Source organism: Cheilinus undulatus, linkage group 18 (assembly GCF_018320785.1).
Source record: "Cheilinus undulatus linkage group 18, ASM1832078v1, whole genome shotgun sequence".
Lineage (NCBI taxonomy): Eukaryota > Metazoa > Chordata > Actinopteri > Labriformes > Labridae > Cheilinus > Cheilinus undulatus.
In genome coordinates, this window is record NC_054882.1 from 25,076,518 (window position 1) to 25,095,432 (window position 18,915).

Genomic DNA, 18,915 nt, shown 5'->3' on the forward strand with positions numbered 1-18,915 from the left:
TAAACATGATGAAACTCTCAATTTAATTGGGGGTTACATAGTCATATATTCTGACTTGAATAATCTTCTGGGGGCTGGGTAGGAAATTGTAGTGGGGCCTGATGTGGCCCTCTGGGTGCAAGTGGATGGTAAGTGATGGAGATGGTAGCTGAAGCAAAAAAGTTCCAAACACAGAAGCTTTATGGGTGAAAAATAAAATGCTTCAAAAACTTTCAATATAGCATACAACTTAGCCAACATTGTTGTTCTGGCACATTTTTACCTTAAATTTGCTAAATTACAAAGAACAACTGTACCCATCTGCTACGCCGTATAGCCTAACTTTCTCCAGCCCTTATTTGGAGGGGCAATACTCTTTGAAATCACTGAAATCACTGGAGCCTAGTGCCAATAGTATTGCCAAGTACCTCATATGACCCAACTTCAAAAATAAACATCAAAATATCCCTTTAAGGTAGGCTCACACACATAAATAACAGATAAGTTATATATTTGTTTGTTTGTACTCATTATGAAATCATTTTCACTTAATAAATATAATAAAGATAGTAAAAGGTTTTAACTCTTTTTAGTCTACTCAAATGTAAGATTTTCTTCTGTTTCATGCTGCTTTACAGTCGCATGCACTTCTGTTCCAACTTTGTGGCCAGCTTAAGTGTAGATCACTTTTTGTTGATTTCTAAATAATTTTTTTTGTCCCTTTTCCCCCTTTTATAGCTGTGATAAATTTCTTATTGTGATGCTTTTCTTGAAACTGCAAAAACAGATTTAAAAACATTCCCAAAATAGACCAGATACTTCTGATTAACCATTAAACATCACTACAGATGTGGTTTTTGAGTCTTTATTATAAAATCAAAAGGGCCTGTACATTACACATAGTATAATTGCCATTCTTGTATATAATACTATTCCATAAAACTTAAAATTGATACTCTTATTGATACAGCTCTAAATAAATATCATAAATACCTATAAGATTGAGCCAAAGTGGCTCTGCCAATGTTTATATTCACAGAATACAGTCTGCAGAGCAGGTCGGGGGAGGTCAGTCAGCTCTTGGTTCAGGTGCGTGCGAGGAACAGGACTGCGCGTGGCAAGTATTTCAAGAAAGTAAATAACACTTTCCACCCTTTCAGCTTGTAACATCCATAAAAGTTCTTGTTTTCCCCTCCTGCAGTGAAGTGGCAGAGACAGAGACGCATCTCCAGACTGAAGAGTCAAGTTCAAGACAACACTTCCTGCCTTCCTGACAGAGTCCAAGCGGACAGAGGAACATGAGCAGAGAGGTCTTCTAGCAGTGTCATGCCAAGGGGATGGAGACCGTGCCATTGGCTCGACTGCGGCTTCGAGTGTGGACGCTGGACTCCGTCAGCTCCTCGCCGTGGTCCTCCGACTTCTTGTCTGCGATGGTAGCCAGGAACCGCAGCGTGACCGAGTCCCACTCCTCTGGCAGCAGCAGGAGCAGGAAACCAAGGCAGATGATGCAGGTAGCTGCCAGGCGAACCACGCTGAAGATCACCTCATGTTTCAAAACATCTACGGCTACAGCAGGTGAGAGAATGACAGGGGCACAAGAGGGAGCCAGAGAGCAGGACAAAGAAGGTAGATAGGAGAAAAAAAACAAAGTGAGATTAATTACATAAAGTAAACCACAGGATGCTGCGGCTGAAGGGGATGAGTAAAGCAAATACGGCTTTATAATCAGTACGGGTGATCCACTTTATCCCCTGTGTCTTTGCGGTCTCCACTCCAGGGACAAGTTGCGGTAACCCACTGACCTTCATACAGTCCATCGTGGTTAAAGAAAAGTACTCGTCTGCAGGCATTTAGTGTCGCCTTGGCAACCTGATCCTCCCTCAGCGAGAGAATAGTTTAGGCACATCAGTGATTGGGTTTCCAGGAAGAGAGAGGCAGACTTGCTGTGTAATCTGTTTGTTACAGTGGCCTGAAGTGCTGACCTCTCAATACAAAACCTGCTGTATGTGTTGCTTCTTTTTATTTCCACAATACATTTATGTCTAACAAAGGAATATAGTTCCGTCAATCAGAGGAAAAACTTGAAATGAATTAAAAATCCTACCAGCATTTCCTGGCACACTGAGCAGAGTCCCTATAGAAATGAGGATGGGGTAAGTCAGCACCACACCAACATGGACCAAGATGTTGAACACTGTAAAAGACAAAAGAAGAAGAAGAAAAACAATTTGACAACTAGAAATGGAACAGTCATGGACTGCTACATTTTAAATATCAGTAGACAAAAAAAATCTTAGTTAATGTAAACTGCTAAGTGTTAGCTAGATTCTTAATAAGTACAATGTTCTGGTAAATGCAAGCAGCATGGTTATAGAGATCGCAATGCTGGTCAGTGAGTTGGTCAATACACTGTTTTAGTTATTCCTTTCTTTTAAAATAAATTCCTAAATTACTCAGTTACAAAACTTTTTCAAGTTGCTCCTGCCTGATCAAAGTGCATGCCCCATAGGTGCTGCTTGTTTTTAACTCTGTAAAGGTCTTGGAAAAGGAGTAGGATAATTACTGATCCCACCATGTTATGTACATATATAAACAAGAGTATTTGGCCACACCTATTAATTATTGAAGTCAGGTGTTATAATCAGACCTGTTGCCACAGGTGTATAAAATCAAGCACCTAGCCATGCAGTCTCCATTAGCAAACATTTGTAATCCAAAAGAGTCGTCTTGAAGACCTCAGTGACTTTAATCATGGAGCTATGATGGATGCCATCCATATTAATGGCTAATATGAACTGAAGTCTATGATAATGGAAAAAAAAAATCAATTGTTTGGACAATTGTTTGTCGGCAGATCAGCAGAGGTGACAGTCATACACTCTAAGAAATGAAATGTTGATTTTACTTAACTAAGTTATGTCAACCGGTTCCATACAACTGTGTTGTTTAAAATGGAAAAGCAAAACACTATTAATGTGAACAACACATATTAAGAAAATCTAACTTAATTATCTTACTTTAAAGCTACATGATATTACTACATTGCATAACCACAACAACATTATGTTGGATTTACTGACACTACATTAAGTCAACTTAATATGATTGAGTTCAACTAACTTAACACAAATGAACATTATTAATGTGGTAGGTTTGTGTCAATGCAACAACTTAGTTGTACTGGTTAAATTACAAAGTTAAATTAATACCATTTAAGTTGCAGGGCTGCACAGTGCACTGAAAAAAATGTTTAGTTGATCCTACTTAATTTTACTAACTTTAGCAGTTGCACAAAAGAAATTTGCTCAGATTCCACAAATGTTTTTATGTTACTATTTCACCTAAGGTGGACTAACTTGTGCAATCATATGTAGCAATGACTGTTAGTCATCCACTAAATCAGTTGGAGAAGTTTCACTAATGTCAATGTGCTATCCACCATTGATTGACAATAACTAAAATAACATTGCCTCCTATAGGCGGGACCTCTTTAATTGAGACAGCAACTTCACTCATGGTGCCATGAGAATGCGTCATAGTAGAGTATCTTGGCGTGCGTGTTTGATTTAAGTGAGATGGTTATGTTCGTTTTAATCAACTGTGTTTTGTAGCCTTGAAATCTCTTACTATTACATTATTCCAATGAAACCTCGTTATTTTTCTGTAAAAACTTAAAAGTTAAAGTAATTTTAACACAACAAAGTTACATAATATGAACAACATCACTATTTCATTTCTTAGAGTGTAGAGCAGGATTAAAACTGGCAGCACCAGGGTAAGGACATAAGGAATGCAAGCAGGTCACAAATGAGATGGACATGACACATGAGGTTTGCAAGAAATGCTACATGAAAATAAAATACTGCTGAAATACAACAAACAATAAAACAGGTTGACAAAATGTCAGAAGTCCAGTCATCCCTGTTTAATGCTACAGCATTTACCCCACTTTTGCTGCTTCCCATTGTAAGTAACCCACTTAAGGTTAACAGTTAAAAAGCTAATAGATTTTCTCAAGATGTGATTATTTTAGTATTACACTAAAAGAACTTTATTTCTTGCTTTAAGGGAAAAGAAATATTTTATTTTGAAGGAAAATTAGGAACTTCTAGTTGGAAAAAAATTTAGCTTAACTACATAAAAAATCTGCTACAGATCAAAGAGTGCATCACAAAAAGGAGCAGAAGGTATAGATTATTTTTGACTTGTACATTTTAAAGTAGATGAGATATCAAAGCAGCAGTGATGTCAGTTGTTTCCATCACTGTGGGAGCAGGACAAAGCTATGGTGAGTACCATCTAACTTTTGCCCCTAGAGTAGCTTAACTAGGTTGCACCTAAAAGGACAAACTGAAGAGATTAATGGGACAAAAAAAACCTAAGAAGTATATTTTGGATCTTAATTTAACTGCAAATAGTGTGTTAACACTGACAGCTGTTGCCATTGTATGATTGTTTTGCCAGATACAAATCGTCATGAAATTCCTGTTTCCTGTTTCAAGTATTGCATATTGTACCGAACTGTACTGTACCATATCCTATCCTATCCTATCCTGTTATCCTCTCCTATGAAACCAAGTTGTGAGGTGTTGTATCATATAATATTGTATGGAATAGTATCATATCATGTCAAATTATGTCATGTCATATCATATTTTACCCTGCAATTGTCTACCATAGCTCCTAGTGTCTCACAGCCACACTGAGCTCTTATAAGTCCACCATAACAAGCTGCTACCTCACACTCTGACCATCACTGTCTTCCTTCAACAACTCTCCTGCTGCACGAATTCAGAGCTGGATATTTTTCCGGTCGAGTGTAAAGATGTACTTCTTTGAAATTTCATTTGCATTCTTTCCATGATGACAAACCATTCAAATAATCTTAGCACGTGGCTGGGAAATGAAAGACCTATTAAAGACCATAAGTGAACATGCTTTGATTTGCTGCATTTAACATCAAGTATTGCAGCTCCCTCACAACTGTTGGTTGAGACAATCTGCCAAAGCCAAAGAGTTGTTTGAACTTCTTTAATAACAAAGTAATACTAATGAATCATGGACTATTTAGGAACTATTCTAATCTTAGAAAATGACCCTTCCTTAAATAGTTCTGTAAAGAATTTTTAGGCATGTTTGAGCCAAAAGTTGAGGCTTGAGTTTTTTTTTTGTTTGTTTGTTTGTTTTTATTGTGTTTTATCATTGTATTGCACACAGTCTCTCGTGATTCTATTTATTGTGTTGTCAGTGCTGTTTTTTTATGATTGATCTGAATGTATATCTTGACTGCTGGCTGTGAAACAAATTGCCCTTCACAGGGATAATAAAGTGAACCTTGAACCTTGAACCTTGAAGTAAGGTGTAGGTGTGGCGAGTGAGCCTACCTAAGGACACCTGAGGGCGGACATGGCAAGTAGGCATGGCCTAAGGTACCGTCCAGGCGGGTAGTAGGTTTGCAACAAGCCCCTGGTGAGGCTGTCAATGTCCCAGGGGCCAGAAACTGCTGACTGTCTCTGGGCAGGCATATTTCTGGGCATATCAAAAGAAAGGCCCAAACAAAAGAGATGCTGTCGAGCTTGACCTTGGCTGCCAAAACACATGAAAGCCCATTTGTAGTTTCCAAAAATACACCGGCAGGACTCTCAGACTGTAAGGAACAAGATTCTCTGGTCTGATGAAAACAAAATTGAACTGTTTGGCCTCAATTTTAAAAGTAATGTCTGGAGGAAACCAGGCACCACTAATTACCTGTCCAAAACCATCCCAACAGTGATGGCATGGTAGTGGCAGCATCATGCTGTGGGGGTGTTTGGGACTAGAAGGTCAGGGTTGAGGGAAAGCTGAATGGAGCAAAGTACAGAAATATCCTCAATGAAAACCTGTTCCACAATGGCCAGGACATCTCAGACTGCACCAAAGGTTCATCTTCCAAAATCACAATGTCCTGAAGCACATAGCCAAGACAACACAGGAGTGGCTTAGGGACAAACCAGCAGGAGCCCTGACTTGAACCCTTATTGAACATCCCTGGAGAGAACTGTTAATGGCTGTCCATCGACGGTCTCCATGCAACCTGACTGAGCTTGAGAGGATTTGTAAAGAAGAATGGCAGAAAATTCCCCTATCCAGGTGTGCAAAGCTTGTTGTGCCATATTCATAAAGACTCAAGGCTGTAACTGCTGCCAAAGATGCTTCAACTAAATACTAAACAAAGGGTCTGAATACTTATGTCAATGTGGTATTTCAGTTTTCCTATTTAATACATATCTAAATTATGTTTTCACCTCGTCATGATGGGGATCTGAGTGTAGATTAATGAGAGGATAAATTAATCCAAACGATTGTAGCATCAGGCTGCAACATAACAAAACTGAAAAAAGTAAAGGGGGTCTGAATGCTGTTCTTACCAAGCCACAGTCCTGCCAGTCCACACAGGTATCCCCAGGGCAGTGATGACAGTGAGCCCCAGTGCTCTACTTTAGTAAAGTAGAGGATAAGGGGCACACAGGAGATGAAGATGAGGTTAAAGAAGCCCATAGTTGAGAGGAAGTGAGCCACTTCTCCAAGGTTGGCACTGCCCAGGAACATCTTAAACAGCACCTGGAAATTAAGGAACAATTTTAGACCCCACCAGTGAGATAAAAGTAATAGCAAACAAGGGTTAAATGATCCACCTAGAGGACTGTATATTTAGATTACCTTGTAGAGTGCTGATGTGGAGGCCGACCCCACAGCTAATGCCACACCCACAAAGGAATCCCCATGGAAACCATCAGCATACGCCATCATTACAATACCTGTGATGGCCATAATGGCGGCCACAATCTGAGGAAAGAGACACAGAGACATCAGTAGGGTTAATAGCCCAAAAATAAGTAAAGGTAGCACTCCTTGAAAGTTTTCACACTGACCCGAACACCCATGAACCGGTCCTTAAGAACGATCCAGGACAAGAGAAAGACAAAGGCCTTGTGGCAACAGTAGAGGGCAGAGACATCAGTGGCGGTCAGCTTCTTCAAGGCCAGGAGGTACAGGTAGTTGGTCAGTGTCCACAGGATTGAGAAAGGGGCTGTTCTCTTTACAAAAAGCTTGAGAGTCATCCCATCCTCACCAAAAAGCTTACTGCACTCCCTGTTAGTAGAAAAAACAACAGAAGTTTGAAGGTAATAACATGTTGCAAAAGAGTCTGTGCTGAAAAAGCACTTAGCCTTGGTATGAAGAGGAAAATGGAAATGATGGCTACTTTGTTGCCTGGTTCTTCAACAACAGTTAAGTGATTTAAACCTATTACAGCTGAGAATAGTTTATTACAGCTGTTTATGCAATTAACCACTTAGCTTACTGCAGAAAGAGCTAGCTTTTGCAAAACAAAAAACAAAATTATAGACGAATTTCCAGTCTTTTGGGGCCAGACTAAAAAACATGTCCACTTTAATTGAAATGCATTTTGTCAAAACTTCAATTCCACTTACAGTAATGATACAACAAAATGTTTCTATTTGATCATTTCTACATAGACTTCTGCATGCAAGTACTCATAATGCAAACGCAAACTGCTAGAGGAAAGATATTGTGATTCTCTTATCTACATTGATTAAATGTTCTTTATTTGAACACCAATAACTTTGCAGTGTACCTGAATTTCTGTATGGGGGTCTGCTTCTCCCGTGTGATAACCGCATGTCCGGAGTAGTAGATGGGGAAGAAAAGCATGTTCCAGTTGCTGCTGAACCAGGAAATGAAGAAAGGACAGGAGAATGACTGGAAGGTCAGCTTCACCACCTGCGTGGTGCCCACCCAGGAGGAGGAGATGCACAGAACCACCAGCAGGCCACCCAGCACCTTCAGAGCTGTGTTGGTACATGTTTGAAAGGGTCGACTCTCTTCGCTGGTCTCGCTGGCTGGTGTCTCTGCATGAGAGTCAGAGCCGTCCTCTCCTGATGGGAAACAGCAGGAGAAAAAACATCAATAATGCATAGCAGGACAGCTACATGTCAGTGCTGCATCCTGCTCGACAGCCAATGAGAAAGTCTTATATAAAACACATTTTGCCTCAAACTTTTTTTGACCTGTAAAAGTTTGGCTTCTTGACAACCACTGGATGGATTGCCACAAGTTTGGGACAGTTAAATGTCTGGATAATCAAATCTGCAAGCTCACACAGTCTTTCTGGCCTCCTCTCACAAGACATACAAGTAGATTCAGACGGATTTTAATCTGGCTGTTTCTGATCAAGCGAACTTCAAGCCCCAAGCAATTTCATAAATGGAAAAAATGTGAAGTTTTGGCTACTCAATCAAAAACTACACAGTTGTTTCTTTGTTATATTTTGTGTGTAGACGTAGTTCAGGTAATCCCTGTTAGAACTCTGCTAAAATGTGCAGATCAAGACTTCATATTTGCGAATCTGTCTGGTCTGCTAATTAACACCCACACTGCTGTCTGGAAAAAGCCAAACAATGCTATCACCTGCATCTCATGAACTCTACTAACTCTACTAATGTTGATATTGACACTGACACACTATATGGACCAAAGTATTAGGCTGCCTGAACATTACACCATCAGGGACTGTACTGACTTGGAAGGCTTTCCACAAGATTTGGGGAGAGTTTCTGTAGGAAACTGTGCCCATTCATTTTGTAGAGCATTTATGAGGTTAGCCGCTGACGTTGGACCAGACAGCCTGGCTCACAATCTCCATTCCAGTTCATCCTAAAGGGGCTAGGAGGGATAGAGGTCAGGGCTCTGAGTGAACCAGTCAAGTTCTTCCATGACAAACTCATCAAACCATGTTTTTATAGTCCTTACTTTGTGCACTGGGATAGAAAAAATAGAAAAAGGCCTTCCCCAAACTGTTGCCACAAAGTTGGAAACATAGCATCGTCCAAAATGTCTTGGTATGCTGAAGCATTAAGACTGTCCTTTACTGGAGATAAGGGGTCTATCTCAAACCCTAAAAAACAGCCCCATACCTTCATCCAAAGACTAGTTGGCACAATGAAGTCAGGCAGGTAACATTCTACCAACATCAGCCAAACCCAGACTCGCTCATCTGACTTCCAAACAGAGATGCACGATTGATCACCCCTTAGAATATGTTTCCACTGCTCTACAGTCGAGTGTTGGCCGACGCTTGGCAGTGGATTTGGTGATGTTAGGCTAGCATGCTGCTGCTTGGTCATTCCACGAAGCTCCCATCTCACAGTTTTTGTGCTTACATTGACGCCAGTGGATTTTTGCAACTTTTCAGCTATGGAATCAACTTTTATGCACCATGCACGTTCGCAGTCGTTGACCCCACTCTGTGATTTTATGCGGACTTCCACATTGTATCTGATTTGCTGTTGTTCCTTAATGCTTCCACTCCCTAATAATATCACTTGGAGTTGACAATCCAGCAGGGATGAAATTTCATGAACCATCTTATTGAAAAAGTGGCATTGGGTTTGACTGAAACACCTGAATTAAATAATTAACAGGCAAAATACTTGTGCCCATATAATGTATTTCATCTGCTGCCCCCAAAAAGTCAAAATTTTCATATGCCACCCTTGCCTCTGTACATTGACTGTGTGTTTTGTGATATCCATACATTCTTATCTTGTAAGCATGCTGAAATAAAATCGGTGGGCATGGTAAGTTTTATTTGATTAGCATGTCTAGATAGCCATCGTTGCCCTCGTCATTTGTGAGCATGGTCATACCATGTTCAGTGGTCAAATCTGTGTAAGATAAAATCAGAGACTGCATAAATATCCACCCCTTTTAAAGGGACTAACCTAATCCAACAGAGGTCCAGCCAATTGCTGCTATTAGCCTCACAATTAGTGAAATGAGGATCAACTGAGAGCAGTGAATGTGTCTCAATGATTGTCATATAAAGACACCTATGTCTGGAAGGTCCAGTCACTGTTGTAAATGTGTGTAAATCTGCCTAGATCAGGCCGTCCTCACAAACTGAGCGACTGTGAAAGAAGGAGACGAGTGAGAGAGGCTATGACTTCTCTGAAGGAGTTACAAGCTTCAGCAGCTGAGATGGAAGAGACTCTGCACACAACAACTATTGCCTGGGTTCTCCACCAGTCAAAGCTCTATGGGAGAATGGCAAAGAGAAAACCACTAGTGAAGAAAACTCACAATAAATTTCAACTAGAGTTCACCAGAAGGGATGTGAGCAACTCCATGAGCAAAGATGCTATTTGGCAGACACCAAACACTGCACATCACCACAAACATACCATCTCCACTGTGAAGTACGGTGGTGATGGCATCATGCTGTGGGATGCTTCTAGGCAGCTGGCCCTGGAAGGCTTAAGGCAGATTATATAATAAAAGTAGCAAAATATAGGACAATCTTATTCAGTCTGCAGAGGACTACGTATGGCTTCAGAGAAGCTTGATTTTCCAGCAAGACAATGACCCAAAGCATACAGAAAAGCTACTTTACATATTTTAATTTGATTGTAGAACACTGTTTACACTTTGAAATTATTTTTTTAGTATTTTTTTTTTGTCAAAAAAGCCAAGTTATATTGACCATGGCACTGTATCAGCATTTAGTCTACTTACACAGTAACAGTCAAGCTGCATCTTTCCACTATTACAAAGCACAACAACACATACAACACATTAGCATGTAGCTTTTATTTCCCTGCCAGTTTGGAGCAGCTTTCCCTGAGTAGTTGCCCTTGGTATCAGCTCACAGTTAGCATTCTCTGCTGTAAGGGAAATAATGCACAAGGAAAGGCTTTGTCCAAAATGTGTTTGGTTAGCATTGTGGCTGTGCGTGTCATAAATAGCTTTGTCGCCTCATGATGCAGCATAACACCCATTGTAGTCAGGTGTGCACAGAAACCCGACTCCCTGAAAGCAAGAGTAAACCTAACCACATGACATTCCACAAGAAAGTCATGACAACCTTGGCTGCAACTGTTTTCACTGTTGGTACTGTTACTGCTTTGAAAATGTGGCCCCTGTGATGCATGAGAGCATGAAAAGAAGCACTTTAAAGATAGATAGATAGATAGATAGATAGATAGATAGATAGATAGATTGATTGATTGATTGATTGATTGATTGATTGATTGATTTATTGATTGATAGATGTGTTTTTAGTCTTATGACAGTGGTGCATTGTTCATCTGGCCCATTGCCTTAATGGACTGCAGTAGTAAAAGGCTCCTGGACTTGGACTGCACTGTGTAATATGTGAAGTGCTGTGTGGGCGAGCATTTCCGGAGAGAGCTCAGATCCGTTCTTTTACTTGCAACAGTGTGATCAATTTACACCAGGGCAGGAATAAAAGATGACGAGCTGGATGTTTGCAAGCTCAGCACGTGAACCTCTGCCGTTTCCACCATGGCTACAGACACTTGAGCCTTCAAAGCACTTGAACCCGTAGTATCTCCCTTCTGCAGTAGCACGGTATCTCTGGGGTTCTCATTATTGCATCTGATGTGATAGTCTTTTGTTTGTCTAGGATCAGATATCAGCAGGAAGTTAGAAAAGAGAGTTAAGTAAAGGATTTACCAAAAAATACTTCCTCTCTTCCAAAAGAAACTGTTCCAAACTTTGTGCAGCACAGACTCTTTAATGGAATAACCCATTTTTTACTAAGGATATTGGGGGCTTGGTTAATCATTTAGAGTGCTGAAATGTCACTGTATAATATCTAAAGATGGCTGTATCTCTGCCACCAAACTTTTCAGACAAAGTAAGTTAATGCGTGCCTTTCTCCAGGAGGGCCACTTATTTCATCAAGAAAAGATCTCTGCAGTCTTGCCAAACTTACATTATAAGTCTAATGAATGCATTAGATCACCACTGGCACCTTGTAAGTGTAGCTAAGTGACGTCTGCAGGACAAATAAGGGTGAATATACTGCAGTAGACACCCACATTCTCATCTTAATTAAGAAAATGTAAAGACGTACAATGTATTAAAAGTATCTGCAGAAAACTGTGCCCTCTAACAGTAATATTATCACAGATGTAATTATTAGATGGCTATGATGGGGAGTCAAATGGACTTGGATGTACAGTGCATCTTACGTTGAACTGATGCCATCACATAATGAAAAATCACCATCAACAGACTAACAGAATTAGCATTGCAACACTTTTTTAACTTAACTATATCAAGTAAAAAAGATTGAATTTAAGTTAGAGATGCATTTTCAATGTCATAGCATATCTAGGGCCCAGCTGTGGTTCAGTGGTAGAGTCTACCATCTCTCAACCGCGACGACCAGGGTTAGATCCCCAGCTTCTGAAGCTACATGGCGATGTGCCCTTGGGTAAGACGTTTAACCCCTGCCTGCTCCCACTGAATCAGTGACGTTTCAGGGTGTATTGATTGGATTAGTTCATACCGATGGCAGCAGGGGTGCGTCTTACCCACTTTTTCCACATACAACACAAACACAGCGATGATTTATGATCTGGAGTTCATGCATTGTGTTGTATTTTGAAAGTACTGGATACGCTATGCTTTTGACTTCCTGTTTGGATCTTTCTGACCTGATGGGAACTGCCAAAGTTTGGCCGAGGCCATTGCTGAAAATAGACCTGCAGCGTATCTGCAGCAGAGTGGCACTTCAGGGACACCCAAGTGCTGGACTGGAACTGCTGATTCACTAGAAAAGGGTGCAATTTGCTCCATAGTATGATTCGCCAACAGATCACACGCAGTCACTGTATGTGGAAATTGGCGTTTGGCTCCTATGCTCTTCAGCACCTGTACGGACTGGATAATGGGGCAGGTAACAGAAGCAGCAAACTGTGGAGTATTATTTGGTGAAGCCACCAATCAGGGCTATGCTGATAATGCTATGATCCATGCAGAGACTGTAGATGGCCTTGGGGGCTCTTAACTTGCTGAGAGAGGAGGCCAAAATGTTGGGAATGCACATCTTAGGGCCCAAAGAAAGATCCTGATGTTACTGAGGTGCTTTACCTTCTTAAACCTTGCATGACTCATGACCTACTCCTGGACTCAAACACCTGCCTTTCTGCTGCTTGATGAAACACAAAATAATCCAGCATCTTTGATTTAAGCCTGCTGGCTGTAGATATACACTCTCCATGTTACTGGTCTGAGTACCTACTTGTTTTAGCCTGAAGAGTGAGACATGCACTGTGGCTGCATCATTCAGTTCTATGACTGCTGCCATCTGTTGGTTATAAAACTTCCATCGCAGCATTTACAGCCATATCGATTCTGTAAAATCTGTATTGATACTTGTATCAGCAAGGTGCAAGTGACAATATACTGACATATTGATCTTTTAAGCACAGGCCCAGCTGGATCCAGCTCACCAAATACTGGGTGCCCAGGACCCTGTTGGCTGGACCAGATGTCAGGGGTTCCATGGAGCATCAGTTGGGAGGATACCTGGAGAGATGGGGCATGGGATTGGCACATACCTGGACAATGGCCATCAGGAGGTCAGAACAGTAAAGGGCCGAGCTTGACATGGTGAAGTGCCGAGCCAGCATAAGCTCCCGTACCTGTCCTGACCTCATGGCAGCCCTCGTCATCAGAGTGTGAATGGGTAAGTGTGCGATCTAAAAGGGCTTTAAAAGTGCTTTTATAAGCTCAAGTCAATGAAGTAGCATGTCTACCATTTTACAGCCTATCATGCTACAGTTGTGTTTATGATAAAAAGTCTGTAGTCTGAGTGAATTTGGCCCAAATAATTAGCAAATCAAGCCACCTTAATTTGAAGTGATTTTTTTCCAATGTTGTCTTGCCCAAACCTCCTATCTCCAAAATCATCACTTTTCAGGGAATGAAAAAAAAAAATTGTATTTTTCAATAATTTTTCACTCTGAATGGTGATAGTAATGATTTTTTACCCCTTTTGTTGGTTTAAAATATGAAAGGACCACTGACAGATGTAAAAGGTGACCAATAGCACTGATTGATGAAAAAAAAGAAAAATTGAGGTATGAGGTTTTTTGGGGGATAATTTTCTTATCTTATTGTACGTTAAGGGTATGCTTCTTAAGACGATTTACTTAAAGAAAAATACAACCTACATCACAGCTTTCTATTAATGACTGACAAGACAAATAACCAATCATTGTTAAGCATTTTGGGGTAGCAAATCAGATTTAAGGATTTGCCCACTGGTCAGCATGAGCGCAGCACTGGGATGCCACTGATGTTAATCATGTGAATTGTCATCTGAATTGGTCGACAAACGCAAAAGCAACAAAAGCACGCCAACAAATTCTTAACGTCAAAATGTTTGTTTACAGCAGCACCGCCTAGTGCTGAAACTAAGATGTACAATACAATGAAGCATTAGTGTCATGGCTTACTGCAGGCCATTTTCATCTTATTCTTACAATTTTGCTACAGTCCGATTTAAAATGAACTACCAGCTGGAGATGGCCCATGGGCCGTAGTTTGGACACCCCTGCTAAAGAAGCAAAGAACAGAAACACTCAATCATGTCAAAAACAGCACATCAGTGCAGCACTACAGTAAATGCAATCAGTTACTCTGTCCACACCAAAAAACAACAGTTTCTTTCCGACAGAAAAACAGAAATTAAAAATCAGCTTTAAGTGTAAACCTTCAGCAGCCAAGCTGGATAAAAACTGAAGCTATTTCCTTAAAAACTCAGTTCCTTTTTAAAGCTTAGACTGTAACTTCCACTTCAAGACTCTCTCTAAAAAAACCTTCAAATAAAAATGTTTCAGCTTACAGAACATCCCAGCTGGGAGCAGAACTGCAGTTAGGAAAGCAAATAGTTCAACATCGATACACTTTCTTTTCCACAGAATCATCGAGGGATTTGGTATAATTATGTTCTGTCGCAGCAAGGCTTCCTAATCAACCTAATGAGCTGAGCACGGTTGTTTCTGAGTGGAAAACTGAGATTTCTGCAGGAGAGAAGCCACCTCTCCTCATCCTCAGAGTGTGATGGTTCGTGTTTCATAGCACTGACAAAAACCTGAAGCTTTTGGTGTCAGATATGGGCTGGTAAAAGCCACTACAGGCTGGTCCAGTGCCAAAGTGCAGTAATATTATAACTCTACTATTCCCCTGTCTCATAAAAGCAGCTCCCGTGGCCAGGATTGTATTCTCATAACAGACAGTATTATTGCTGACTAATATTGCTGCTAAAAAGTTGCAAAGGAAATAATAATCCCAGAAAAACATGGGCTGTCAGGACAGTGATACGGTGAAAAAAGTCAAAGGATGCTATTTCAGGTTCATTTCAGTTAATGACTTGTTGGATCACGGCTCAAAGAGGCCAACTTTTCAATCACTCTGACTTTGTTCTCCTCAATAACACAGAAACACCTGGATTAAATTTACAACACCTGCTTAAATTAAAGTTGAGACAAGCTCCTTTTCACCTTGGCTTTACAAGGCTTCATCAGTATTACAATTGTTACCATCATGCCAATTCATTACATAGAACCATTCATTGGCTTATCCGGTCTCCGTGACGCACTAGCCCCTCGATTCTGCGTTTTATCCCCGGCTCTGACATTGCATGCGTGTGACATTGACGGATGGATGGAGCAAATGTGCAGCTCACAGTCATGTCTGCATTGTCAGGAAATCTTCTTGTAGGTCAAACAGCTCTAAATCTCTATGAAAATGTAGAAATGAGACAGTTCTGTTGATGCTGCAGTCAGGCAAACACAAAGTAGAAGGATTAAGATGAAGTTCAAGGGGTTATGATGCAAAATAAAGGCCAGGTAAATGGAATTATCTGCCGTTTTATATCCTTTTTGGACCACATATTAAAGCACAAATATGCTGTTTTTACAACTAAAGCATGATTAGCATAAGAAGTCCTGAAATCTTTTTCAGGAAAAAACAGTGAAAAAGTCCTGTTGCTAAATTAAATAGCTCCTCTGTGATGATTTCTCTGAGGCACACTTGATTCGAATCCTTTTGAAACTTGCGTGGGATCATGGGAAATAGTATGTGAACCCCTCTGAAAGCTGTCCCATAAATAGATAAAAGTACCACCTGATTGTAAGCAGCCAATCTGAGCTAATGCTGCCAATAACTGAGCTCATGCTAACACATGCACATCAAAAACACAATTTGGTATTAATGGCGCCTCTAGCATCTCTGATTTACCTTCAGAGATGGGGCAGGTCAGGACCTGAGTGCTGTAGGAGCTGAGAGGAGCTACTCGGGCTGAATGCTTCTTCATCCTCCACTGGGAGCTACAACACACTGTCCTTCCCTGGGAAGTGAGTGTATATGTGTGTAAGAGTACACGCTCAGCAGCTCCTCCTGCTCACTCCATCCATCCTCACACTCCTGACTCCTCCGCTCCTTCTTCACGCTCTTGATTGCCCCCCCTCTTCTCCTCCTCCTCCTCCCCTGTCAACTCTTCAGTCCTCGTCCCAGCACTCCTCCTCCTCTTCCTCGTCCTGACGCTCCGTTCTTCTCCTGCCCCGCGCTGGTTCTGCCTCTGTCTGTCTGGATGGTGACACAGCTCAGCGGAGATATCTCAGCAAAAGTGCGCTCAAGTGGAGTCTCTACTGTTGCACCGTCATGCCGTGATCCGGAGCTGCCACTGTCTCCAAGGGAGACTGAGCTTCAAGTGTGTGTGGCATGGTGCAATCACTCCCCTCATCTCTTCTCCCTCTCTATCCTCCCCCTCCCCGTCCTCCTCTCTTCTCTCAGTCTCTCTCCCCTCCTCTTCTTTTTGCTCCACAAATCAGCAGCTTTGTTTGGAAGGTAACCAAGCAGCTCGTGCTAATTATGCTGCGTTTGCTCCTCTCCTCTCTCTCCTGTCTACCTGAACGGGCTCCTCTCACTCCATCCATCCCTCTGTCTCTTCATCTACACTCGTCCTCTGACTTCCAATGACTCTCCCTGTCTCTCTCTTCTTGGCACATCTCCTGCTCTTCACTGCTCCTTGAGGGTCGGATTATTTGTAGAGCTCTCTTTGTAGCTTTCACTGCTGCAACATTTATCAATTGAGCTAGAGACACAACTATAGCAGCGATACAAAAGGTTTCCATCTTCAAAAGATTGAGGACAAGGGGACAGGATTACAAAGCAGCCTAACAGACACTATACGAATGCTTTTAAAGAAGCGTTCCTGTACTATTAACAGGAACTTTAATGCTGTAAATAAACAACAGGGAGGGGTTTAATTTGTCTTTTATATATGTGTAAGCAGTGTTTTACAGCACAATCCTCCCATTGCTTTATTTAAATAGAAATGTAGTTCAGCTTTTAATAAATCTGTTTGACACAAACCCCCCACAGTGATTTTAGGCATTAAACATATACATAAGAAATCTTGACAACTATGATATTGTTTGCTTCAGTAGTATAATAAAGAGGCACCACATCAGTGTGATTCAGAATAATCTTCTATAAACTTCTCACAGTAGCTTTAAATCAAGACTGAATCCATAGATTAGAACTTCCGATCTGTTCAATATTGACTTGCTTTGCTGAGGGTCAGAATGGCCAGGTCCCCCACCTTCACCTGCAACCCAATGCACTCCTTTGCAAGGCCATTCATAGGGGGGGATAAAGGGGAGAGCTTGCAGGGGCTTAGTCAAAGTTAGGGCCCATGGAGGTCAGCAAAATCATGATGCATTGTTAAGTAAAGCTCTAATAACCATATTTCATCTGAAGAATAGCACTCTTATTAAAGCAACAAATACTTGTTATTCGTTTCCACTGTAGCCTTCTTAAAAATGTAAACCCCTTTTCTTAAAAACAGAGTTATAATGGTTAAGAATGGCAAAAATGGGTGGAAAGGCTGGTGAAATGGGACTTTAATAGTAGCAGAATGGGTTAAAATTGCAAAAATGGCTCAACAGAGGCAAAAAGATGGGGGGAATGTTGCAAAAAAGTGGGGAAAGGGGGCAAAATGGACCTATCAACGTTTCAATAATGAAAACACAGTGGAAATTGGCAGAAATGGGCATTAAATGTGGTGAAATGGGGCTAATAGTTGGTAAACAGAGGCAACAATAAGCAAAAAGTAGCAAAAACGGATTAAAAGTGGCAAAAACAGGCAGCGAAGGTGGTAAAGATTTGTGATACGCAGTAAATATTAGTAAAAGTGGCAAAAATTGATTAAAAGTGGTAAAAATGGGCAGCAAAATTGGTCCAAAGGGTCTATACAGTCATGGATGAAAGTATTGGCACCCCTGGAATTCGTCCAGAGAATACACCATTTCTCCCAGAAATTGTTGCAATTACAAATGTTTTTGGTATACACATGTTTATTTCATTTATGTGCATTGGAGCAACACAAAAAAAATCTGAAGAAAAAAGACAAAATTTACATAATTTTACACAAAACAAAAAATGGGCCAGACAAAATTATTGGCACCCTTAACTTAATATCTGGTTGCACACCTTGGGAAAAAATAATTGAAACCAATCTCTTCCTTTAACCATCAACAAGCTTCTTACACCTCTCAACTGGAATTTTGGACCACTCTTCTTTTGCAAACTGCTCCAGGTCTCTCAGATTTGAAGGGTGCCTGCAACAGCAGTTTTGAGATCTCTCCATAGGTGTTCAATGGGATTTAGATCCAGACTCATTGCTGGCCACTTCAGAACTCTCCAGAGCTTTGTCCCCAACCATTTCTTGGTGCTTTTTCAGGTATGTTTCAGGTCATTGTCCTGCTGGGACACCCATGACCTCTGATGCAGACCCAGCTGTCTGACACTGGGCCCTACATTGCAGCCCAAAATCTTTTCATTGTCTCAGATTTCATGATTCCTTGCACACAGACAAGGCACCCAGCACCAGAGGCAGCAAAACAACCCCAAAATATCTTTGAACCTCCACCATGCTTGACTGTAGGTACTGTATTCTTTTCTTTGTAGGCCTCATTCTGTTTTCTGTAATAGAATGACATGCTTTTCCAAAAAGCTCTACCTTAGTCTCATCTGTCCACAAAATGTTCACCCAGAAGG

At 41.0% G+C, this 18,915-nt stretch overlaps 1 protein-coding gene across 2 annotated transcripts in view; it reads right to left on the reverse strand.

Annotated features, from left to right (window-relative positions):
- Positions 1-871: 871 nt before the first annotated feature.
- slc35f4 (solute carrier family 35 member F4) overlaps positions 872-18,915 on the reverse strand; it is a 43,524-nt gene continuing 25,480 nt past the window's right edge. Inside the window, exons 1-7 of one of the 2 annotated variants that reach the window (XM_041813155.1) lie at positions 16,093-16,219; positions 7,616-7,916; positions 6,891-7,110; positions 6,679-6,804; positions 6,387-6,579; positions 2,084-2,173; positions 872-1,545 (exon numbers count right to left, since the gene is read on the reverse strand). In XM_041813155.1, the coding sequence (XP_041669089.1) occupies positions 1,304-1,545; positions 2,084-2,173; positions 6,387-6,579; positions 6,679-6,804; positions 6,891-7,110; positions 7,616-7,916; positions 16,093-16,168 (1,248 nt within the window). In that variant the 5' untranslated portion in view covers positions 16,169-16,219 and the 3' untranslated portion in view covers positions 872-1,303. Of the gene's footprint in view, positions 1,546-2,083; positions 2,174-6,386; positions 6,580-6,678; positions 6,805-6,890; positions 7,111-7,615; positions 7,917-16,092; positions 16,220-18,915 lie in introns of those variants that run through there. The other variant, XM_041813154.1, reaches the window with a different exon arrangement.